At 35.4% G+C, this 25,461-nt stretch overlaps 1 protein-coding gene across 3 annotated transcripts in view; it reads left to right on the forward strand.

Moving 5' to 3' along the window:
• TDRD3 (tudor domain containing 3) overlaps nucleotides 1–19,385 on the forward strand; it is a 92,922-nt gene extending 73,537 nt beyond the window's left edge. For 2 of the 3 annotated variants that reach the window (XM_009085266.4, XM_018908709.3), the window contains 2 exons: nucleotides 15,599–15,735; nucleotides 19,125–19,385. In XM_009085266.4, the coding sequence (XP_009083514.2) occupies nucleotides 15,599–15,718 (120 nt within the window). In that variant the 3' untranslated portion in view covers nucleotides 15,719–15,735; nucleotides 19,125–19,385. Of the gene's footprint in view, nucleotides 1–15,598; nucleotides 15,747–19,124 lie in introns of all 3 variants that reach the window. The other variant, XM_050970390.1, reaches the window with a different exon arrangement.
• Nucleotides 19,386–25,461: the final 6,076 nt, after the last annotated feature.

The raw sequence follows: 25,461 nt of genomic DNA on the forward strand, positions 1-25,461 counted from the left end.
GCATTTGTACAATGCACTCATGCACATGGTGTGATCCTTGGGATGGCCTGTGCAGGACCAGGAGTTGGACTTGATGATCACTGTTGGTCCCTTCCATTCAGCATATTCTGTGATTCACGATTCTTGGTCTTAGCTGTCTGTACTGAAAACTTGTAGAAATACACTATATGTGAGCTCTAATTCAGACTGCTTTTTGAAAGAGTTGCTGATACTGAGAGAAGATTTAGTGAATCTATCAAGGCATAAATTTAGCCTATGTCTTAAAAGTGATTATTGTTTATTGTTTGCTTCAGTACTGTTTGTTTAGTACTCATGTTGAATTCAAATTTTTGTTCAACAAATACAAGCAGATGAAAGTATACCACTGGGAAGAAGAAAAAAAAGCAAAGCAAAATGTTGCTTAGCTAGTCACTTTAAAGAACAGCCAAAGTACCACAGTGACCTTATTTCTTGACATTACACATTATTTGAGAACCTCAGCTTCTGGTCTGCTTTTGGCAACCTTTATAAGTGATTTTTGGTTTGTTTGGTTTTTTTTGTGGGTTTTTTGCTTTGTTTTGTTTTCTCTTCTTAGCTGTAGATCAACTCTGCCTCATAATCTCAGAATACATTGTGCTTATCACCTTAATGAAAAAGTATAGTAATTGATTGCGTACTGTCCATTATGCAGTTTACTCAGAGTTCTTGTAAGTTTTCAGTCTGTCTGACACCTTACATGCAGCTATTTATCTTTCTGGTGGCTGGAAGTAGAAGATATAGCTGAGTTTTACATTAGATAAACCAAAAAGGTAGTGGGGATTTTTTTTCAGTAATCACATACAATACCAATATAAATATTTAAGAACACTAGAACTGCTATTGTTTTTATTAGTGCCTGAAAAAATATGTCCTAGGTATGCAATTCATAGATATTTTTAATACTAAAAGTGCATTTGGGTTCCACTATTCTAGAGTTCTTGTAAGTGTCCTGTATGTAACACTACAATATTGTATTCCACTAGTTCCCTCAATGTAGCAGGGGTCACTTAAAGTATTTTAATCCAAATAAAAAAAAAAAAGTCACTGAAATGCTATTGTAGAAGTAAGAACTGCTTGTTTTTTCTTGTAAATGATGTACAATTATACTAACAACTGAAAAGCATTGAAAGGACCTTCCTGAATCAATAATTTGTTCTGTGGAAAAAAAATAAAGTCAAGATAATACTTAAAACTCTAAGTCTTAATTTTATTCTCTATTTTGTAGGATATTTTTCCCTTAATAAATTATTAAAATGTACGTCTAAAAGTGTTTATCTTGTGACATTTTTCCCCAAAGCCAAGTAAGTCTTTGCTTTGTTATCCATTCTCTGTTTCCTTAGTAATGTCATAGGCTTTTTTCCACCCTATTTACACTCTACAATTACCTTTTTTTTGTTTTCTACTGCTGTATGAAGGAAATAAACATTGTAGTGTTCCTTATGTATGTATGTAGTTCCACTTATATATGTTATGGCCTTAACTGCTTGTTCTCTAAACAAGCTGGAATTCTTACAGATTCTTTGCTTACAATTATTCCAATTCCTTAAGAATTCCAATTATGAAGTGAAGCCTATAGTTTAGCTTAGTTTCCTCTTCCTGCAGTATCTTGCACTGTATTTCTGCATAAAGCTAATAGAATGCAAAAATATTATTAAGGCATAAATATTATACATATTCCTGTTTTTTCTAGAGTTTCTTTTGTTCTGTGGAGACTGAAAATTCTCTTTGCAGGTTTTCTCAGCCCATTCCTCCAGTAAGGAGTGAGCTGAAGAAGGAAAATAACAGGATCTTGGATTGCAGTTAATTCTTGCTGGCAGACAGTTCAGAGTTCAAGATTGATAACACTGTATGTTGTCACAGAACTTTAAGAGCTTTTGTGTCTGTTGAATTACCTTAAACTGTAATTCCAGGCTTGATCATAGCTTTCCATTTCAGGTAAGTGAAGAGGTAAACTCCTCTTAGTTTTCTGCAGGTGTTTGAACCTCCCTCCAGCAGTGTAAAGAGCAGTGCTGAAAACCACTAAATGCTAAAGGTTTACAGCTGCTTCTTTAAGCTGGAGAAGACTTTTGCCTACCTGTTTTATGGAGGTGTTAAACCCATTCAAATGTCTTTATGAAAAACTAATAACTACTTGAAGGATTGCGTGCTGTTTCTTTATGCCTCTTAGGCGTGGATGTCCTTGGCATCACACTATGGTCTTTTTGTGTTGTGTGTAAAGCAGGAAATCTTTCCCACTGAATAATTAAGCAAGTGCAGTAGATAAATGTGTCCTGGTTGGATCTCTTATATAGCTTCTGTCCTCATTGACTGCACAAAAAGCAAGACTGGTAAAAGAGAATGGTAGAGTCTACTTAATTAGTTCTAAGATTCCTGTAGAAAAAATATCCCTGAGTATTGCATCAGAGAAGACTTTGATGTCTTTAATTTTTTGGCTTCTGTACTGTTAGGAAAATCTCTAGAATAATTTTACAGTTCAAAATTCAGTGACTCAATTCATGAGTTGGATGAGTGTTCTGGACTACTCATCTTCCTGAGTGATGGTGGACATTTGCTGAAATTAATCTAAAACATTACTAGTGTGACTTTAGTTTCCACAAAAGACTGTCTTTTGCCTTTAAGAAAGCACTTGAGGTGTAGGCAGTAATTTTGTTGGGATGTGCCTTACTTTCCATATTGTCAAGATATGGTGATTTCCCTGTCCTAGGCTGAAAAATTGCTTTTCATAGTCTACCTTAAACATTTTTTTTCTTACCTGAGACTTTTTGTACTCACTAGAAATATTGCCTTAAATTCCATTGCATCTTTTACAGTACATCATCATACATGCCGTACACACAGTTAACCTTCAGGTTCTTTCAGGATAATTCTTTATATAATTATTTATTTCCCCAGCCTTTTTTTAAGGGGAATCATTTTGAGACAAACTTTTTGGAAACCACTTACCCTGATCAACTGCTAGTACATGTTTTTCTTTAGCACCTTATCCTCTGAGAAGCTACATAGTTTTCCAGACTTTAACTTGTTGTATACATGTTGGAATATAGATAGATGTTCACAATTCAGCTATTCCTCTGAAAGTTACTAGCCTGTGGAGGTGTTCACAGGGGTCCCGGGATGAGAGAAGAGATGAGAATCTTGACTCCTTGTTTCAGAAGGCTGATTTATTATTTTATGGTATATATTATATTAAAACTATACTAAAAGAATAGAAGAAAGGATTTCATCAGAAGGCTTGAAAGGAAAGGAATAGAATGATAATAAAATCTTGTGACTGACCAGAGAGTCCGAGACAGCTGGACTGTGATTGGCCATTAATTAAAAAGAACCACCAATCAAAGATGCACCTGTTGCATTCCACAGCAGTAGATAATTATTGTTTACATTCCCTTTCTGAGGCCTCTCAGCTTCTCAGGAGAAGAAATCCTAGCAAAAGGGTTTTTCATAAAATAGGTCTGTGACACTAGCCCTTAGGTGAAACATGGTAACTGATATTGAAAGGTGGTTAAAAAACAGCATTTTACTTTTTAATAAACTAAAAGGAGGCAAATTTCAATTGAGGAGGTAATTTCTACCAAGTGGGCATAAACCAGGGGCTTTCAATTTTATGGTTGTATCATTAGGCATTGTAAAATATATCTGAGTCTTCACCTTGAGCATTTCAAATTCATCAGACTAGGAAATATTGTTACTAATTATTCCCAGCTCCAAAATTCAGATTAAGGACATATTCTTCTTGGAGTTTACAATTATTGAAAATAGTCATGACAGTTAGAGCAGGACTCTTGGAACATTACACTGTTCTTCTCCTTCTCTTGTTATTAACTGTAATTGCATAGAATGACAGTTCATTATTTGGAGACTGCATATGGGCTCCTTCCTTGGGTTATTTTGAGACTGTTCCTCACTAAATATCTTCCTTTAAACTGAGTTGAGGTTTTGTCTTGAGATAGCATAGCTTTGCTTGGTAAAGTATTGTCTTTGATCCTGCTCTTGTGTGATTAAAGTTCTTCAGAATCTCATTTTGAGAATTCTTGAAGATTCTTTGCTTGGATTTCTCTGTATTGCCTGTGTTGAGATTGAATATGTTGAGTAAAAGAAGTTAGTTGTGTAAAAATATCTGGACTGTTCTTGCCATCACTGTTTCTTTCCTGATTTCCCTGTCTTCTTCACTTTCCCATGTTCTGAGTTTGTCCACATTTCATCGCTTGATTAAAAGGATTTTAATTAAAGAGGAAATGAGAGGAATTGGTGTAGTATTCCTGACTGGTTGCTTTCTAAGGAAGGGAGACATGGTACTGTTGGTTTGGTATTGCAGAAGAGATGATGAATATAATCTGTGGAGTAATTGAGGTATGTGTGTGCAATTCTAGATCTTACTCATTTGTATGTATACAGCGCATGTTCAATAGATGTGTTACTTAATGTACTGAAGTTTCCTTATACAGGGATGGTTATTATCTGGAATGCTTGAGCATTTTTCTTCCTTGTTTTATGACCTGCAGGTGTTATCAGTAATATCTAGAAAAATAAGTCTTTTATAAGAACTAAAAGAAGAAGTTTACCGTGAAGGCAGTTTTTTTCAGCAGGGTGTTTTGTTTTTCTTCATAAATGCTAGAACATAGAAAATTACTCTTTTAAGCTGTTTTCTGAGGGGATAAGGGGAGGAGGGAGGTTTGGGGAGTTGAATTGTATGTTTTTTGTGGGTTCTATTTTTTAGTGTTGAAGAGATCTTTGCCAAAGGAAAACACGTTTCTCTAATGAGATTATGTTGGTTAATAACAAAGCAATAAATATATGATGGATATACAGAGGGACTTTTTATCATGTTTTGTGTATTTAATGAGTGTGTCACACATGCTGAACATCAAACATGATAGGATCTTCTAACTTTCCTACTTGGAACATTTGGTTATGCAGGCAGATATCAGGGACTATCTCAATGCTCAGTTCATATTCTCCTATGCTTATGAAGCCTGTTTATAATTGGTCTTTTGTGAGGTTTTTTTTGTTTTGGTGTTGTTTTTTTTTTTTTTCCTTCCTTTGGTATCTAATTGGAAGTGTTGCTTCTGACTTCTTAGTGAAAATCTTGAGATCTTATTTCGTGCAGGTTCAAGTTGATAAAATCTTTTGCAGTAAAGTTTTGCATAGTTATGTAATAATTTGAATTTATTCCTTCATCTATTAAATTTGAATGCCTATTTGAATTTATTCCTTCATCTCTTTTCTGATTTAGTCATTTTTGTTCTTCCTCTAGACTACATGTTCTCATATAGGACATTCACTGTGGGTCACAAGGCATATAGGAGCAAATGAAAGCACTCGTGTTTAGTTATTGCCATACTCTTTGTTCCTTTCTTGACAGAGCTCCCCCAGTGTCCTGTTTCAATGTAGGACAAGAATGTTTTTGAATGTTCTACAACTGAAAGTAAAATTTTACAAGATAGTGGATGCAGGCTTGTGGGTTTTCTCTTCTTGCTTGCATTCCTTCCTGGCATATTCCAGCCTCACTTCTTTTCCCTGTTTGGATAATCAGCCTCTTTTTGATGATGTCAGACACACGTTAGGTTACATCAGCAATCCTCACAGCTGGGCATTTTGAGGCCCAGCTGAATCATAAGTCACAGAGTTTCATCAGTGTCTGGGGAGAGGGATGAAGCTGAGTCCCCATTGAGAGAGCTGAATCTTCCACACGTTCAGGCCAGTTGAACAATAAAAGTTCATCACTCAACCTGGAAATGGACTTCCTTCCATATCAAAGTGGGAAGGGAAATACTTGTGAATGTGAGTAAATTGGTACTATGGGGTTATTATGCAGTAGTTTTACTTTTACACATGGAAAGTTTTTTAGGTTTTGTTTTTTTTTTTTACTTTGTTCCTTACTTACTGGGTAGATGTAAAAATTATTGAAGATTGGATATTACAGTTTTAGGATAATAAAATTTCTTAGGTTGGAAAAGTCCTTGAAGTAAAATCATTAGTCTAGCACTGTCAAGTCCGCCACTAAACCATATCCCTAAATTCCACATCTGCAGGTCTTCTAAATACTTCTAGAGATGGTGGCTCAGCCACTTCCCTGGACAGTCTGCTCCAAGGCCTGACCAATATTTTTCTTTATATCACATCTAAACCTCCCTTAGAACAACTTGATGTGATTCCTCTTGTCTTGTTACTTGGGAGAGGAGCCTGACCCCCACCTTGCTACAATCTCCTTCAGAATAACTGTGGATAATGATAAGGTCTCTCGTCAGCCTCGTTTTTCCCAGCCTAAGCATAACCCCAGCTGTTTCGGCTGCTGCTCTTAGGACTTGTGCTCCAGACCTTTCACCAGCCCTTCTGCCATTCTCTGCACATGCTCTAGCACCTCAATGTCTTTCTTGGAATGCAGGGCCCAGAACTGGACAAAGCACTCAAGGCGTGGCCTCACCAGTGCCCAGTACAGGGGGACAATCACTGCCGTGGTCCTGCTGGCCACACCATTGCTCACAGAGGCCAGGATGTCATTGTCCCTCTTGTCCACCTGGGCACAGTTGGATCATGTTCAGCCACTATCAGCCAGCACACCCCAGGGTGTCTTTTCCACTGGGCAGCTTTTCAGTCACTCTGCCTCCAGCCTGTGGAGCTTCTGGAGCTGTTGTGACCCAAGGGCAGGACCTGGCACTTGGTCTTGTTGAGCCTCTTAATATTTGCCTCAGCCCATTGATCCAGCCCATCCAGATCCTTTGTAGAGTCCTGCCCTCCAGCAGATCAACACTCCTACCCAACTTGGGGTCATCTGCAGACTGACTGAGGGTGCACTTGATCCTCTCGTCCAGATCACTGATAAATATATAAAGCAGAACTGGTCCCAGTACTGAGCCCTGGGGAACAACATTTGTGACCAGCCACCAACTGTTCTGTCCTGTAGCAGTATAAAAAGTTATAAGCGTACTTTGCCCATCATTTTATTTTGTACCTGTTGTAGAACTTGCAGGATGATATGGTCTGGTTTTAAAAAGTCATGGTTTTTAGCTAAAATATAGGTGCAATTCAGCAAACTTTATTTTAAAATATAAAGCATACAAGGTATAAGAAACGTAGAGCTCCTGACTTTCAAGTTAAGATACTCTCTTTTTTACGGGTCTGTTCTGTGTTGTCTCATGGGCAGATTCTGTTTCAAGACTCTTTTAAATTGCTGCGTCCCTGCACTACCTAATGCAGTTTTGTTTTAGTTTTTAATTAGGCATTGTTTTATATATATTTCTTTTGAATTTTTCTGTATATTTATGGAAATAAATTTTGCCATGTTTAACTTCCTAATTTTTTTGTGTGCGATCAGTCATTCACAAATCAATTCACATAGGTGTTTGTTTACTAAATATACACCTCTGTCTCTGTGTGGACTTGGAGGATTTGTTTGTCCAATTCTGTCATGGGTGAGGTTGTGCACCAGGTTCCTTCTTTTTCATATAATGTGTGACCAAAACTTTCTTATTCCCTGTTAAGATTTTGATAGTGAATGCTTTCCTAACAGGAAAGCATTAGATAATTTCTCATGGCATCACTGAGTGCTTTCTTTCTGAAATTTATGTTGGCAGGACTTTCTGTTTACATGCCTTAACAGGTTCAGCAATACAGCAAATACTTCCCCCTCCCTTCCACCCTTCTGTGGACTTGTATGGTTTTTCTCACAAGTGCACTTTGTGCAGAGGAAATGATTGTTGATTTCTTCCCCCAGTCTATGCAAGTATTCATTTTTGCTATAGATTAGGACTGTCTGTATTATCAGCCTGGCAAAAATGCTTCCAGTCTGTGGCTTTTTTCTGGATGAATGGATAAATGATGTGTCCAGTGTCCATTGGTTCTGTGTTATTTTATATAGCATGTCTCACTTCAGTGTATCAACTTTTCTTTTAGAAATTGAAAGTAAAACTTTAAATATTTATAGTTTGATACTGATATTGCTCAGTAAAGAAGCTTTTCACTGGAGTAAAAGGGATATGGTCTGAATGGCTTACATATGTACTTGTAAGGAATTTTTAAAATCCATTGTTTTTCCTGTGTTGAGAACACAGTGACAAATTTGCAGGAAAGTACATCCATTTCCACACACACTGCACAGTAAGTTTATTTCCATGTGTGCCAGAGGGAATGACTGCAAGTATCAATAGACTATGCAATACCCTTAAGGGGAACCAATAAGCCAGCAATGTGTCTGTGGGATAATCATGCCCCAGGCTTACATTATCATAGTTTTATGGAAATGTATTTGAAAAAATTGTCTATGTAGAAAACAAATAAGTGCTTTGTTTCCACAGTTGAAACAATGAAGTACAAAGAAATGTCTGACTCCAAGTTAATTGTTTAAGTTATCATTACTTTTAGTTGTCTCAGATTGTGTGTAATTATTTTCCTTGCTCATCCACTTATTTTCCATTTCTTGATTTTTTTTCTGAAAAATCTAATTTTCTGCTGCTTTCTTTCTAATATTTATAACTTCACTTGAAACTCAGGATGTATATGGTTTTAGCAGAATCATTTAAAAATTAGCTGGGTTTGAAGCTCAGGTTCTTTAAATTTTCAACATGAGATAATTTTAATTAAAATTAATAGAGTATATTAAATTTTTCAGGATTACCAAATCATTTTAATTTTAATCTAATATCTTTAATTGATGTATAATAAGCCATTAGTTGAAAAACTGCTGGTTCTGAGAGTACTTATAGAATATATATTGTATTATTTATAGAATTTATAGTATTTATACTATTTATAGAATTTTACAAAAACTGGCCAAGAAAATACAAAATTTTCTGAGGTTTGGTTAATGGAAGTCAACAGAAAATATTTATTTTCATTAATTTATTTCAGATGCTAAAGAGAAGACTACTCAGGGAAGGGCCATCTTGAAGTTATTATTTGGAACATGGGAAAACAACAGTTACTATGGGATAGTTCCATGCCACTTAGTTTTACATACCGTAGTTAGGAGCATATTTGCTTGTGGCCCACCTGTGTTCAGTGGAGAAAAAGACATATCCTCATAAGGATAATTTCCTTTTCTAAGTGTAAATAAGGGTAACAATGAGTATATGTTTTATTGGTTTTCTATTTATTTTTTAAATGCCATTACAGCAAGTTTGTTGTAAGGTGGTCAATGGCTGTTGAAATTGACTGCTCTTGCATTAGGAAAATATTAAACGGTTTTCTCTCTTGGATAAATGGCTTTGTATAGAGCTTATTTGTGTTGTACATCAAAATCTCATAGAATTTGAGAGGCAGTGAAGGAGTAAGTATAGTAGATTAAAACATTTTGTGAAGGGGTAGAGATTATTCTGGCTGCATATAGAATGGCAACAAACAGTAATTGTGTAGTTGCAGTTCAAAATCACAGGGTGTTTTTAGTAAATCATACAGTACCACACAGCAACTCAATTTTATGCATTTGAGGACAATTAAATTTCTGAATAGTTGCCATGATACATTTGGCATTTCCATTTCTGCCACTAGTTTTACCTAATACATAATTTTACTGAAGTGAAGCTGGTGCTAAAAACTTTAACAAAGCTATTGATGGCTGAGACACAAAAGTCAAACCAGAGTTTCCTATGGAGGACTGTACATGCAGCAAAAAGGGTTTATACTCACAAATCTGTACTAATTACCTAAGGCTTGCAAAGTCCTATATGCAGTGAGATTTTTAATGGATCATGAGGTTCAAGTAGGAAAACTTGTATACCCTTTAGATCCGTTATGATTGCTTATCCTGCATGTTCTTTACAGACAGAAGATGAGGCAGTAATAGGGCTAAGAGTTTATATTCATGATCTGATGTCAGTGAGGGGTCAGCTATATGCAGATCTAGCAGCATAACCTCGAACCCCACTTGCTCCTCTCATCATAATTTAACTCAGGAATTTGAATGCCCATAGGCCCAGTCTAATATACATCTGTTGTGCACTGTGGGAAAAAACCTGAGCATCTGCAGGCTTATATTACTCTGTGAAAGGAACTGATATTTTAGGAAAGAAGCCTATCTTGCAGAGAAAATTGATGAGGAACAAATATGCTGAATTATTCTGTAATAGACACTTCAAAAAAAAGTCAGTGCTTGGTTAAGACCCTTGAAAAATTTACATTAGTCATACTTCCTCTTTTACTTAAAATTTTTACACATCATTTGATAGTAATTTCTGAAATTATGGCCTAAAGCCACTCTAAAGTTGTATAACAAACCCTTCCCCCCCCCCCCCACAAAATACCGCTTTATTCTTAGTTGTTATGGAATTCAAAGAATCCATTAAAGTGTTCTGATAAAGTAGAAGTTCCAGAGAATACTGTAAACACTTCAGCAAATTATTTTTTCCTTGCAAATATAGGATATTTAATATGTTGCATATAAAATAATTAAAAATTAATTACATTTAGCTATTTCTAGAATACTTGTGCATTTCTCAATGTGGCCATAGTATGAGTTTTCTCTGCTCTCTCTTTTTGATTCATCTGGATAATCTTGCAGTCTGTTTTTGATTGATCCAAGCACTGGTAAGTAGAAAATGCAAAAACCAAAACAAGTATTCAAGGAGCTCAACACTGGATGATTAGGCAAAAGAAGCAAAATCTGAGAAAGGAATTTAACCAAGAAAAAAGAGATCACTTGGTGTTTTAACAACAGGAGACAGCTGTTGCCTGAAGAGTGGGCAGTGCAAAGAGGCATTAAATCTGAATCAGGAAATGGAATTTGAAATGCACATGAAAGAAAAAGTCATTTTACAAGGAAGCCAACACTCTTTGTACTGAACCAGCAAGTTCCCCATGCATTCAGTGTGTGGGTGAAGTTAAAACTACAGCTTAACTGAAACAGAGGCTTGACACTACCTAAATGGAAAATACTCTCTGCTTTCTTTGCCTTCTGTCTCCTCTTTGTCCCACAGTCCCTGGCCCCACACTGCTTCTACATGCTGCTTCTTCATGCCTCCCTGCACAGGCTTGGGTGTTCATCCCTTAATAGCCCACAGAGAGCTATAATTGAAAAGCTTCAGCAGAAGGCCCCAGTGAATGGAGCAGAATTTTCTATCTGTAAGCAGTAATAGACAGAGGTAACTACTTTGTAAGTGGCAAAGTGCAGGAGCTGATCAGCTGTGACTTGCAACTGCTTCCTAAATATATGTGAGCACAGCATTCAGCACAGCTTTTGTGTCAATGCATAAGTTCTGTCTGGTTCTTTACTGTAATCCTTCTATTCATTCTCAGAAGTTATGTCTGTATGAAATATTCACTTCAAATGACTGTGTTTTAAAAATAAGTCTCCAAACAGTTTTTTTGAATGCAATGGAAGAAGTCTTGCAGTTGAAATTCAGAAAGAAAGCTTTTAATGAAGTATAATTTTACTCTGCTCTAGTATTGTTAATTTGAAGTATAAATTGGTTGGTAAAGTATGTTAAATGCTGGATTTATAACTGTATTCTACAACTATGAAATCCCTTGACTTTTTAATGTAAAAGTTGTGACCCCCCCCTCCCCCAGTGATCCCTTCTAACCATTTTTTTTACATTAAAAAGTCAGTGAATTTCATAAACTTGTCTGGACAGAAGTTGCTTGCTGATTCACTAAGCTCAGCTGGTCAAATATGTTGGTGATACAAGCTCTTCAGAGTATATGGGTCCAAAATAAAAGCACTGGCTGTGCATATGTTCCCATTTTACCTTTCTTTAGTTGTCACTGTTCTTATGAGATGGAAAAAAAGCCATCAATGAGATGGAAAAAAAGCCATCAAAAGCAACAGCTGATTTTTACAGTAAAACTTTGCATGGAAGATGAATTTTCAAATTACATATCCGTCCCTGTTTATCCTCTTTTTTTATATATCTGAAGAATGCTGGCATGTTCCATCCTCTCTCTCTTCATTCTAATCTGTTAGTGCAGAAATAATTCTTTGTGCATTTCATTGTTTGCATTGTGAACCTTTCCTTGCTTTTTCCAATGGGTCTGCCAGTTTCTCCTGTCTTTAGCAGTTGTGCTTAGTGCTGTCATTTAATCTCAGTGTTCCTAGTCCGAGTTGGGCATTGTGTAAGTACTAACAGAGTCCTTGGTCCTGTAATTTTAGATCAACAATGAAAAATAATGAATTATGAAGATAATAAAATACATAAGTTTTTAGAGCAGTGTTCTAACATAAAGCCTCTACTGATAATAGAAGGAGAATGAAGATGCTCTAAGAGAGATTTGTGGTCACCATTGCTTTATAAAATGTAATCTAGATCTTATGTGGATAAGAATAATTTAGAATAAGTCACAAGCAACTGATAAATTGAAAGCAAGCTGTGAGAAAGATTGGAAAAGTAGAGTTGGTAGCAAGATGTGTGACCTAACTGCAGTTATAATGGAAGAAGTATAGACAGATAAAATTTTTTGGTTGAAGAACAGAAAAAACAAGGAAGTGAGCATAAGATACACATAGTTTTACCTACAAAGAGTGCATGCTGTTCCAGAAAATGGCAGTTTTTAGTAGGGTGGAGAAATTTTAAAATAAAGTGAGATAAAAGTCCATAAAATGGTAATGATTGTTTCTTTAAGGTAGTTGGAAATTTCCTTTAAATAGAAAAAAGGATAAATATGTTGTGCCTGCTTTTCTTGAACAAGACTTAGAGTAAAATCTTAACAATGTAGGGAGGGTGTCCAGAGGAGGAAGCCAGGCTCTTCTCAGTGGTCCAGCCAGTAGAACAAGAGGCATTGGGCAGAAACAGAAGCACAGGAAGTTCCATTTGAATATAAAGAAGAACTTCCTTGCTGTGCAGGTGACCACACACTGGAACAGATTGTCCAGAGAGGTTGTGGACTCTTCCTCACTGGAGATATTCAAGAACTGTCTGGACACAATCCAGACAGTGTGCTGTCTGGATGTGGATATTCAAGAACTGTCTGGACACAATCCAGACAGTGTGCTCTGTGATGACCCTGCCTGAGCAGGAGGCTGGACCAGATGACCCCCCAATGGTCCCTTCAAACCTTTATCTCTCCTGTAATTCTGTGGAAATAAAATGGCAATAAATGGTGAAAATTCAGCAGTAGTGAATTGAAGGTCAATGATTAAGAAATGATGACAGAAAAGAAATTCAGTTACTTGCAAAGTAAGAAATTTTAAATGAAAATATGACTTAGCAAATTGTCATTTTGGAGAGCATTAGATCCATTTAGGATCAAATGTGAATAGCTAAGATCCAAGGAATGACAATGTGTCATCTGACAAGAAGATGACAGAATTCAGCAGGACAGTCAGTAACTGTGTAGAGCCACTGTGCATAGAAAGGAATCAGGGAACACTTGAAAGGTGTTCTGTAACTCATTTTTTTATTACAATTTGCTGCATTGCTCACATCCACGTTATTTAGAGCCTCAAGAAAGTGAATGTGATTTCACATTTCACTCTTGCCTGTTGCAGTAAAATTTCTTTATTTGAAATGCATGCATGTGAAGCTTTTCATTCACTATGTAAAGACAGTTACACCAAAATAGAAGTGTATAAGACAAATACTGGCTTTAATTTGGCTTTACTGAGTTCAAAGTATCAACAACATTAAATTTAAGATTTGATGAAGATTTGCTGCTGTAGAAATTTACTCTGATGTGCTTACCCTCAGAAAGGGTTGCAGTTGAGATGGTATACACTGAACTATTTAATTTCTGTGCTATTTTCAGCTATTCATGTTTCTCAGAGTGTACTGAAAGGTATACTCTGAAAAGGTACACTAAATGCCTGAAGTGGTCTAAATACCTTTATTTAGAAGGTATTAAGACCACTTCAGGCATTTAGCTAGCTTTTTAACATTTGCTGCTAGTGCAGCTTGCGTTGTCAGTGATGGGAGATGATCTCATATACTAAGTTGAGTGTTTGAACTAGGGCTAGCAATATTGCAAACTTTGTGGACTTTTGTGCTAGACATCTAATACTCTTTTGATTGTTTTTTGGAAAATCAGTGTCTCTGAACCTCTTTATATGAGGGAATTTATAGTACTAAAGGTGGTAAAAGAAGTACACTGAGAAAGGTTTTATGGCAGAGCTCTGTTTCTTGTCCTTCAGCTACAGTGAAACTTAGAGATATAAATCAGTTATGCTGTATTTAGTGCTGAAAATCTGTTTTCTTCCACAGTTGTTTCAGGCTCTCTGTAGAAATGATTAATCTGGAAATATAGCTGTGACCACATATGTGCCCTCTAAATAGGACACCTTACCATGAGGAATGTGGTTGTTTGTAACCGTTACTTTAAAAATGCATGTTTATTCATATTTATGCTAATTCAGAAAGAGAGGTTTCTTGAGTGAAATCTCACTTTTCACAACAGAAAGAACTTAAGCTGTAGGTTTTCCTTTCTGTTGCTTAAAGTGAAATATTTTCCCCCTTTGACTTGTTTAATCTGTTATGTGCATGCTGCACTCTGACAGTTCCTGGGTGTTGGAATTGTTGATAAATTTCTAATGAATCATTCAGCGCTCTGGCTTTGTGTTGCTTTATGTTCCTGTGTTGTGAATAAAAGGCATTGAGAGTTACATATCCAGTACTTTTTCCCAAAAGCTAATTTCTTCCAGCAAGTTCCCGCTAGACCTGGTGTCAGCTACAGTATAAAGATATTAAAGAAATTAAATCAAACCTGTTTTTCTGAGACAGCATTTGACAATCATACTCATTCTTGGGAGCTTTTTTATTTTTTCAGCCTATAATTTTTTCTTTGTTATAAACTCTTACACTCTTAATTTTTTTCTCTCTCTTCAATGTGTATCACATTCAGATATTCCACTAGATTAATGTTTTTCCATTTGATATTTCTCAACCAAAATGAATGTGTAGTAATTTTAATCTTTTTAAGTCATTCTCCAGTATCTTGATTATTTTAAAATTTATTATTTTTTCACCTCTGAATACTTTGTGAATATCTTTCTGGTTTGAAGATGCCTAGGCATAACTGAATATTGCAAAGACATTTACCTCCCCTCTCATTATTCAGAGCATATATTTATTATTGCTGCACATAGAAAATACATCTCTAAATTGTTCACTCTACTTGTAGGGTTTTTTTCTTTATTACTGCATCATAGATTTTTATTTAGTGTTTCAGATGTGTGTATTAAGCAGGCATATTTCCAGATGCTGTTCCTTGCAATTCTATTTCCTAACTCTTTTATTTCATTCCACACACATTTGTGAACTCCTGAAAGTTGATATTTCTCTTGATCTGGCAGGTTATTGAGATTATTTTGCTTCTTCAGTTTGCTGCCTGTGTATGACTCTTGAAAAATAATTTTTATTTAATATATACGATTTTTTTTCTTCCCTGCAAATATTTAATAACTTCTGTTACCCTGGGGATTGAGTTTTGAGATTTGCCAGCTTGATTTTGTTAGCTTTCCCAGGTTTGAAAAGCCCTCTTCCATCCGTCACTTATTTTAGTAAGTTGTCATCAGCACAGAAGCAGCAGTTGCTATGTGTGCATGGATTCACCCTTCCATGTGTATGTCTGTATGTGGTGTGTGTTTGTATGCAAATGCCAACTCATGTGTCATGCATTTTCCACCTCTTTCGTTTAAAACAATGCTATTTACCCACAGGAGGAGGAAGAAGAAACGTATGAGCAAACACTAGAATTCCGCAGAGGAGGTGATGGTCAGCCACGGCGGTCCACACGACCCACTCAGCAATTTTATCAGCCCCCCCGAGCTAGAAACTGATTAATAAGAAAAGAAAGGTAAATATAAGGTACCAGTGCTTTATATATTGGTTTAGATTTCAAGATAAACAAATCTGGATTGTTCTGTATTTTTCTTAGGGATATTGGTATATTTATGATAGAAGTTGGATATCTCTGTTTCTCTGAATTTTGTGTCTTAGAAGGACTTAATATATCTGTGGGAAGAGAGAAAGCAATAAAAACACTTCAACAAATAGCTTTTGGCTTTTGCTTTATGTCAAGACTCATCTCAGCAAGTTTTTTCCTGATGCTTTTTCACTTGAGAGCAGCAGCAGCAAGATTCTCTGACTCACATATGTTTGAAGCAAGCTTATTTGAAGCAAGTTTCTGCAGTCCCTGCTGAACTCAGGACTGTCTAGCTCTGTCCAAGGTCCCATATTCTACTTTTTATAAGCCATTTATGTGAATAAAAATCCTTTCTGCCGTGTTGCTTGCATGAGAAGGAGAAATATAAAATCTGTGAGTTCACCATTAAATAGGGAGGTGCACAGACAACGAATATTTATGATACTCTGAATCTTGAGGATGTACTTGCACCTTGTATTTTAATAATTACCAGAAATCAAGGGATTATATATCTTCTTTAGAAAATACACCTACTACATACATTAATACATTTAAAAAGGTCAGCCAGCTTAAACAAGTTACAGTAATTTCACTGAACAAATCTCATAAGCTGTGCTGCTTTCATTTCACTGGTTGATCTTCTAAATCCTTAATTTACAAAAGATGGTCAGAAGTCTATCCTGACTAAAGAAAGCTTTGATAAGTCACATAATATTTGCTGTACACCCGTAGTATGTCTTTTTCTTGAATCTGATTTTTCTTTTTTACTAGCCAGTTTGTTTTTAACAGTCTCTTTTTTGTTCTTTTCATTACTCCAGCCTTCCACATTTTGTTGGCTTAACACATGCAGCTGATCTTCCTACCTTTTGATATTTCTGACATGCAACATATGATTTTACTTTTTAGAGTATATGTTAAAATGTATTTTTCATTTATGGCAGTACTGGCAATGTAAGAGAGATAATAATTGTTCTATTTTTGCCAGTATAACTTGAATTTCTTTTTGAAGTACTTGTATCAATCACTATTAGTAAACATGTCCTGAGACAGTTCATGCAGAAATTATTCTGCAATATGCACTGAGCAGAGTTTTAACCAGCACAGTTGGCCCTGAGCACTGTCAAAGTGATCAGCTCTGAGAGATGTGAACTGTACATAGCAGTCAAAGCCAGGGAATTTTTTTGTTTCTTAGGTAATATTTTTGGTATTTCCCTAATTTTACAGTAAAATCTGAAAAACTCTGCTTAGCTTTGGTCAGCTATGAGGCACCAGGGAGAGTGTATCTCAAGAACAAGTTACTTGTTGGCGGATGAGGAACAACCTTTCTAAGGCACAGAAGATTTTTCCTTGCAGGTGTTCCTATACTTTATTTTAAAGATTGTAATGGGGTCCTGATTTAAATAGACAGCAGATCTGGTATCAAAACTTACCAGGCACAGAAAATAAGTCTTCACAGCTTTTCCTTTCTATTGTGCTTTCCAAAAAATAAGTGGTTGGTGTAATAAATTCTTCACTGAGAACAATTTTCAATGGAGGCAGAAAATCAAACCCAGTCCTTTTCTAAATTGTTTTCAGCTTACCTGGACTTGTACAACAACATAGCTTTAATGTCTTGACATGTAAAAGTTCAGGGATATTAAATGTCACGTCCTAGAAGTGGATTTTTATATGGATTCTGCCTCCTTTTCATTTCTTAGGTCTTTTGAGAGCATGGCATACTGTTCTTATTTCAAGTTTTTAATAACCCATTAAATGAAAACAAGATTTACTGGGGAAGTTTTAAGGGATCCAGTGAGACATAATTTTAGCACACCTTTCCACTGCAGGATGCTTTACCTCTTCAACAGATCTTTTATTAGTGACATCTTTACTTACTGAAAGGGACTATCTCTCTATTATGTTAAATAAGTTCATGTCTTTTTCCTAAAGAGATGGCAAACCATTGGTGATTATTATTTTATGTTATAAATTGGTAAATTCCATAGAATTTTAATGGTATAGTTTGTAACATTTAAAATTCCAAAGTATCTTGTTCTCAAAGGCAACTTAAACTATACTAAAACTGGAGTTTGCTGCCTATATTTGTATTGGGTATGATAGGGATGTATCAGAGATGAAGCATGAGGTCCATACATTCAAAGTGTCAATTCCTACCCAAAACCTTTTAGATCTACAGTATAATCTTATATCACTTGACAAGGAGGACTCAGCAATGCAGTGGTGCAGCAATGCAGAAATGATGCTGTACTGCCTCATTAGTGTTCAGTACACTCATTCAGGTGTTGAATTTGGGCATGCACATCTGGAATTAGTATTACCAAATAATCAGTTCAAAAATCTTTGTACTGCAAGAGGTCTTAAGTGGAAGAAGGTTCAAGATTTTAAAAATCTGAGTTGTTTTTTAAAAGTGGAATTTGGATCAATGGAGCTGGAGCTCTTTCAGTCTGGGAAAGAGAAATGTCTAAAGGGATCTTATTGCAGTATTTCAGTATTTGAAAAGGGGACTTCTGAAAAAGATGGAGAGGGACAAACACTGCAGATTTGCAGGAAGTGTTGACCTGGTGATTTTTATGAAGACAGATAAAGCAGAAGTATGGGATAGTCAGTACCTCACTGTGGTTGCAGTTGACCTAGACATTATCATTTATTAATATCCAGCAGTGTGAGGTGGAGAACACTAAGTCAGCATTTTAAGTCAGTGAGAGGGAGTTTTATGTGGGTATGAATCAAATACTAAGTTTAACAGGTCTGTAAAATAAGATACTACTCCTAGAGAGTTAAGATACAGGAATTAGAATCTAACAATAACAAAAATGCATCCTGAGGTTACATTTTCTATGTAGAATGTCTTAATAGTCCGAAATTGAAGAGGGGCAAATAGTCAGAAATGAGTGTTTTGAAGGTCAGGTCTTTTGGAGGAGATTGAAAGAACCTATAAGTGTGTACCTGTAAGTGCTTGGTCCTTTTATGCTTTTTGGGTCTTTACTCCAAAGCAGAACTAATCAACACCTTGTCACATTTGCTATAAAATCTGTATTGAAGTCCTTAACAATGGAGAAATTGTGGCTTTGTGAGAGAGAAGTCTTAACCAGAAAGTGTCCTTTGTATTAGACCGATCATATTTATTGCGTTGAAGTGCAGCCTTCTGAACTATCCTTTTAAAGAATTGTGTCTCTGTAATACTGAAAAGCAGATAATCATTCTTTTGGAGGAAGAAAATGAAGTGACAGTGAAGCCTATGTTGCACAGATCCCAGGGATGGGGGGTACTTATGGCTTCTTGAGTGCCAATACTTTTTGTCCTTATCTGTTGTATTTTAGTTTTTTCATTTAGAAACCTTCTTGGAGTCGGGGGGAATTCACTGGCAGCTCCCAATTTGCTGAACACTTCTTCTAGAAGAAATTCTGGGGTTTTCCAAGCATCAGGATGGAACAAAGACTCATGTGAGCAGAAGGAATTTGGACCTGACACCACAAAAGACTTTTTTAAAGTTCTTAGTTAAATGAAGCTGAATACTTTTTACATATGAAAGAGGCAAATTGTCATTGCTACCATCAATAAAACCACAGTGCACTATTCTATTCTTTGCCTTGTATTCTTTTTATTGAGCCTCCATTGTTAGTTAACATAATAATGTATCATGATTTTTTCTTAATTTTGGACAGATTTGACTTCTAATATTGCTTCTAGTAAAGTAAAATTAAAACATATTTTCTCAAAAGCTGACAGGGTTGGGCATTTAATTTAGATTTTTGGTTAGTATTAGTGAAACATGTTAAAAAAATTTCGGCTAATTGTACGGTAAAATTCTGAATAGGCTTTTGACTATGTTTTTTGTGTTTATTTTCCAAAATTGCTGAAAGACAAATTATAGATTTGCTTATTGTGTGTTTTTCATGATCTGTGACCAGAGGGTCAAATGGGAGAAAGAAAGAAAATAATCAGTTTCAATAGTAATTTTCTAAATAATTTGAGGTAAATATTTTCTTTATAGGAATATTTATATTAAAGAAATAGGTACATTTCTAAAAGGTACAGAACAAAAAATACTGAAATATGCACATTGGTATTTTAGACATAAATATGTGTATAAATGCACACGTGTAAGCTGTTGGATAGTAGGTACTTTCTTGTCATTTTAAACTATGCTTTCATTGCTTCATATTATTAGAATTTTTTCAATTGTCATTGATGTTTGAAAGACTCTTATGTCAAACTACTTTTCATTCTAAGCTGTATTTTTGAATCTTATGTGATTATGACAAACAGTTGAAATTTCACTCTTTCTTTAGCTGAGAAACACTCAAAATCTAGGTAACCTGGAAATCCCTTCTAAGCTTTATGCTGATCATTTAAGATTGAAATAGCACGTGTGTTTTGAGGTAGTTTTGTAGAGATAGAATTATACCTGAGAGATGTATTGATGGTATAAATTGCACAGTTAATTCTGCTGAATTTTTCTCTGAGTGCTCATACAAAACCGTTTGAATAGAACCTTGTTTATTTGGATGTTATGAAGTTTTATATTGAGGATGTAATTGAATGTATCTGCAGTACAGAATGTGGATTATTGTCTGAATGCAGTCAAATTATACCAACCACATAAATTTTTGCAGAATAGCTAGCAATCAAATGTTTTGCTGTCCTCATGGATCCTAAGCATCTTCTTCATAATTACAGTGAACCTTACACCTTACTCATAATTCTGAAGAATTTTTGAAGTTTTAAACATGAGCCGTACAATGTTAAAGTTCCTCACTATCAACTAATGCACAACAAGTTTTATGAAGTTTGTTAGATTTACATTAGAAACCACTTTCCAAATAGTATGAAACATCCTGGTCAGTTCTGCTAAATTGTACCAGCAAATAAATAAACTGTAGATCTAATTCATTGCATGTTGGATACTTTACTTCCAGAATTATTGCTAAGACCACTGATGAAGCTATTCAGCTGCATTAAGAAATGCAGCCAAAGCATTGTTTTAAAAAGCAGTTTTGACTTTCCTTTGCAAATAGGATGTGCATTAAACAAGCCCTACAGTCAGTGTACCAAAGCAACTTGTGAAATTAAAACTTTTATGTTCTTTTGAGCTTTTATTCTGGCTGTGAACTAAATCATAAAATAAAGAAAACTACAGTCTGATTTAGTGAACTTTAAAAAATAATGCCTAGTTATGAAATTTTAAGACTCTACAAATACAAAGCAGCATTCCTCTCTTGGCTGTGGCGTTCTGAGATTATGACATGTATGTGCAGCTGTAGGCAAATGAAATATCCTTGAGAATGTTGTTTTTCTTTGTGAAACGGTAAAGAGTATTTCCTGGTCTTTTTACTGGGGCTGTGAATCTAGAAAGCCAGAGTAAGCAAACAGCTCCAGAGTCTTCTTCAAAAGTCATGTAGTCTTTGTATGTTTTATGATCATTTTCTGCTTTGGCTTCAATTGAAATAATATATGCTGAAAGTTCTGCCTTTCAGGATCTGAAGAATTGTTGTTTGAATAGTTAAAAACTTATTGCATCAACCTGTTTTGAAAAGCAAGAATTCATATGTTCATGCTTATTGATTTCTGTATCTGGAAACAACATGACAAGAAGCTAGGTAGGTATATAAATTATATTTTTGATTTGCATAGTCCAACAAAACCAAAAATCCAATGATTTGCCAGTCATACTGTAGTAAAGTTTGCATGCACAAGAACAGCGTTAATTTATTTAGCTTTTGTGTTCAGAAGAAATTATTGTGTCTAGATAGGTCTTCAAAACTGATGTGAAAGTTAACTTCCAGTTCATCAAAAGCAACAGTAAAAGCAAGCTTCTGAACTTTTTGTGGCCACAGTTGTGTGGTTAAAGGGAAAAAGGTGATAAGGGGCACTAGATCCTGGTCGTGCACACTATTTATTTACTAGTTTGATTTGTGGCTCTGTATTGGAGTGTTCTTGGCTAGCTGTTGCTAAGACAAACCTGCCACTGAGCAGTTTTCCCTTTGTACAGTGAACATGAGCCAACCTGTGCTTCTTGAGCTGTCAACCAGTAGGTCCCTGGTTCATGGCTTTGCTTTGCTAGGATTATGGATAGGGCTTTGGGGAATTTCTGTGTTAAAATTAGGAGTGCAATTCAATGAAGTGTTTTTCTTGCCTTGGACTTGTGTATAATATCTTTACTCAATGAAAAAAAAAATCAGAATTTCATGTTTAAATTATTCTAAAAGTTATATGCCAAGTTGGTAATACTATCATTGACTAGGATTTTTTTTCCTCCTTTATATTCTTAAGAGATAAAATAATTTTGAAACAAAAAGTGGAAATGGTGTGGTTTTATCTTACAGGTTTTCAGAATTTTGTATTAAAAGCTGATTGAAATTGTCATGTTTGCATTTAAAATTCATCCTTGGTCTAATATCTTCTGATAGATATTCAGATGTATATTTTAAAGTAGATTTTTATCACAAGCAGGTACTTTCTTTTTAAGTCTTTGGCAGCAACTGTGCAAAGCATTTTGAGGATTGCTTCTTCTCAAGTCAAGGTCACTTTTCCAAGAAACACATCTGGAATTTTCTCTGCAGAATCTCTTGGCTTGAGCGTTATGGAGATGAAACTTTTTGGGACTATGGCTTTCTAAGGCAGTATTAACAGCACATATTTTCATTGGGATGCAAAATGTTGATATCACAGGAAAGACAAATCTTATCCGTAAGATGTACTTGGCATTAGATACACGAAGATTTAGCTTGAGGTGAATCTGAGGGGATATTTGCAAGAGAACTCCCAAACAGCCAAAGTAGCTAATGAATGTTGGTAGCTGAAATAATCTGGTAGAGTGGAGTGTACAGTTCCTTTTCAGCATTATGGTTGGAAGCAGCTTCACAGAGAAAAATCTCCCATGCTTTTATGCAGACAGGAATAGATAATTTGGAGTGATTCTCTATAGATACGTTCTTGAAGAACAATTCTATTTCAGCTGTCTTTTCATCACATGACTTGATCCAGCTCTAGTAAAATGCTGTAACTTTCTTGAGAGTAGTGTGAGCCTGAATAATGAATGACCAATTGCACAATTAAGTTCAGTTTAGCTTTCTGCTTGCTATGTAAGTATTGGTGTATTCTCCTGGGGTTTTTTCCTTATGGAATGTTTTTGAGTGTCTTACTGTAGGAGAGCAGCTAAACCATGGAAGGTACTCCAAACTTGTAGGCACTGACCTTCTCATAGCATGGTATGCACATGAAAAACTTTGTGGTGCAATCTTTAAAAACAATGATAAAGACTCATAAATACTCTTATTTTTAGTATTTACTTCATATCACTTGCTTTATGTTGGCCTGTTCTGGCTTTAAATTGCAATTTTTTCTGAGAATGATTCAAAATAAAGTAAAGGAATAGAAATTACATCAATATTTAATTTTCCCCCAAGACTGAGAGGCCATAAAAAGTCAGTTTCCATGCAAGCACATGGGCTGTTGATGGACAAAATTATGATGTTATGAGTGAACCCAAAATCTAGAAAATATTGAAAAAAAAATCTTACACGTATTCAAGTAAACAGGAACTGTGGGGAGGAAAATAGTTAGGTGTATAAGACCAACAGAGAACTATAGACTGTGTAAAAAGAATTTGGCAGTTGCTTCTTTGGAAAATATTCATAGTCATTTCATTGCCTTGCAATTTTTCATGCAACTTGACTATTTCTATCATAAAATGAATTCATAGGTAAGTTTTGTGCAGAAGATATTAAAGTAATTTTCAGGCTGTTTAGTTTGTCATGGGATCTTGAATGCTTTGCATTTATACCATGTGTTTCTAAACTGCAAAGGTTAAAGAAAATAAATAATATTTTATATTTGTTTTATAGTCAAAATAATCCCAGGCATATTTTGTTAGTCATTTGATGAATGGCTATGCCTCTGCTAAAACAGCTATAATCTAAATTGACTACACCCAGATTTAAGACTCAATCTAACTGTATTTATGCTGAATATTTTTCTGTAGCTATTTCGCAAAGGAACTTGTTTACAATAATAATAAATTGAAAAGTAGAATAAAGAAGGAATGCTTATGATTTTGATAGGCCATGAAGGAAACTGAGGTTTTGTTCACTGGGGGACTAGAATAGCATATACAAAGCCCATGTTCTGTGTACTATTTGAATGCAAAATAACTTTCTTCAAAATTGATTTTTTTTTCCCCTCAGTCTGCTAACTAAAAAATATTTTAGCCCAGTGTAATTCATGGGATAAGATAGGTTATCTACTCTGACATTTCACTGCTCTTGCAGTATCAGTGTTGTGATCAAATGCTCCCAATAATAGATATTCTTGATGGTCAGGTACTAAGTGTGGTTTTTATTTCAATTTATTGCATTAAAATGTTTATCAAAACTTGAATTAACTTTGTACATGGTAAAGATGAGACATGCTGTATTGACTTTTGTCACAAGTAGGAGCTCAGTTTCAGTGTATTTCAGCTGCAGAAATGACAACAGAATTCAGTTGTGCTGCTGCATTTTGCTTAGTTGCGTTAACTTTGAACTCTCATTTTCAAAAAGAAAATAAATTCTTACAGCTGTACATAAACCACTGAAATGGACTGACTTTAAAACAAGAAGCTGATGCCTATTATTTCTTTAGAAAGAAACAGAAAATTGCAAGAGTTGTGAAATGTGAAAACTTGCCATGCATATCAGCTAAGAACCTTTGTGCTCTGTATATGGGGAATCGGACAATTTTTTTCCAAAATAATGAAGATCTGAGCAATTCATATATTAAATAATTGTATTTGAAAACAATTTATTTCTGTATTTCAGTCTCTGTATCCTGTGAGGAACCTGTCTTTCATTGCCTCTGGCACTTTAGCTTTCTCACACACTTTGCAAGAAGCCAGGTAATGATTAGGAGTATCAGATGAATATTGATAGAGAAGTTAAGATACTGATGTTGGTTTGTGAGTTCCTCCAAACTTCATGTGAGAAGCTGTACCCTGGAAGATGTGAAAGAAGCTGTGACACTGTGGTTAAATAGCTGTAAAAGGTGAATGTTGTATCCTTGATGCATCATTCATGCGTTGCAGAGTGCAGTTGTGCACACCAGAACAAGGACAAGACAGGTGGAAAAATAAATGATGATATGGTAACGTTTTTTTCCAAATAGAGTTTTGCCATGGTCTCCAAGTACTTAGCTTCTTGAGATGCAGATACTAATGTGCAGAATATACAGTATTTATAGAAAGAACCTCAGATTTAAGATGGTTGGAATTTATCATCCATATCACTACCATTTTTTTGACTTTCCTGTTTTGCAGTAATGTGATTTTTTTTTGAGGCAGGTGTTAAGAAGGTCTTTAACACTGTTTGCCTGACATGCTGGTGAGATGCTGTTGCTTTCTAGTAGGCCAATAAAACCAGTCTGCCACAAGATTATTTATTTTCTCTTTTCATTGGTGGTAAGAGATAGCATTAGCTATATATTATTGTTCCCTTGATATAATTGGAGACCACTCTTTTAGTAAGGGCAGCCTATGTAGTCTCTTTTGGACAAAGTGTGGGTCTTACACTGAAGGCCAGCCAATCTGTGTAACTGAATTTATGTGCTCGTCTGACCCAAGCCTTGACGTCTCCTCCTGTAATTTTTCTACCACCTGCAGGGGAGAAAACATTAATGAATGAT

The sequence above is a fragment of the Serinus canaria genome, chromosome 1 (genome assembly GCF_022539315.1).
Source record: "Serinus canaria isolate serCan28SL12 chromosome 1, serCan2020, whole genome shotgun sequence".
Classification (NCBI taxonomy): domain Eukaryota; kingdom Metazoa; phylum Chordata; class Aves; order Passeriformes; family Fringillidae; genus Serinus; species Serinus canaria.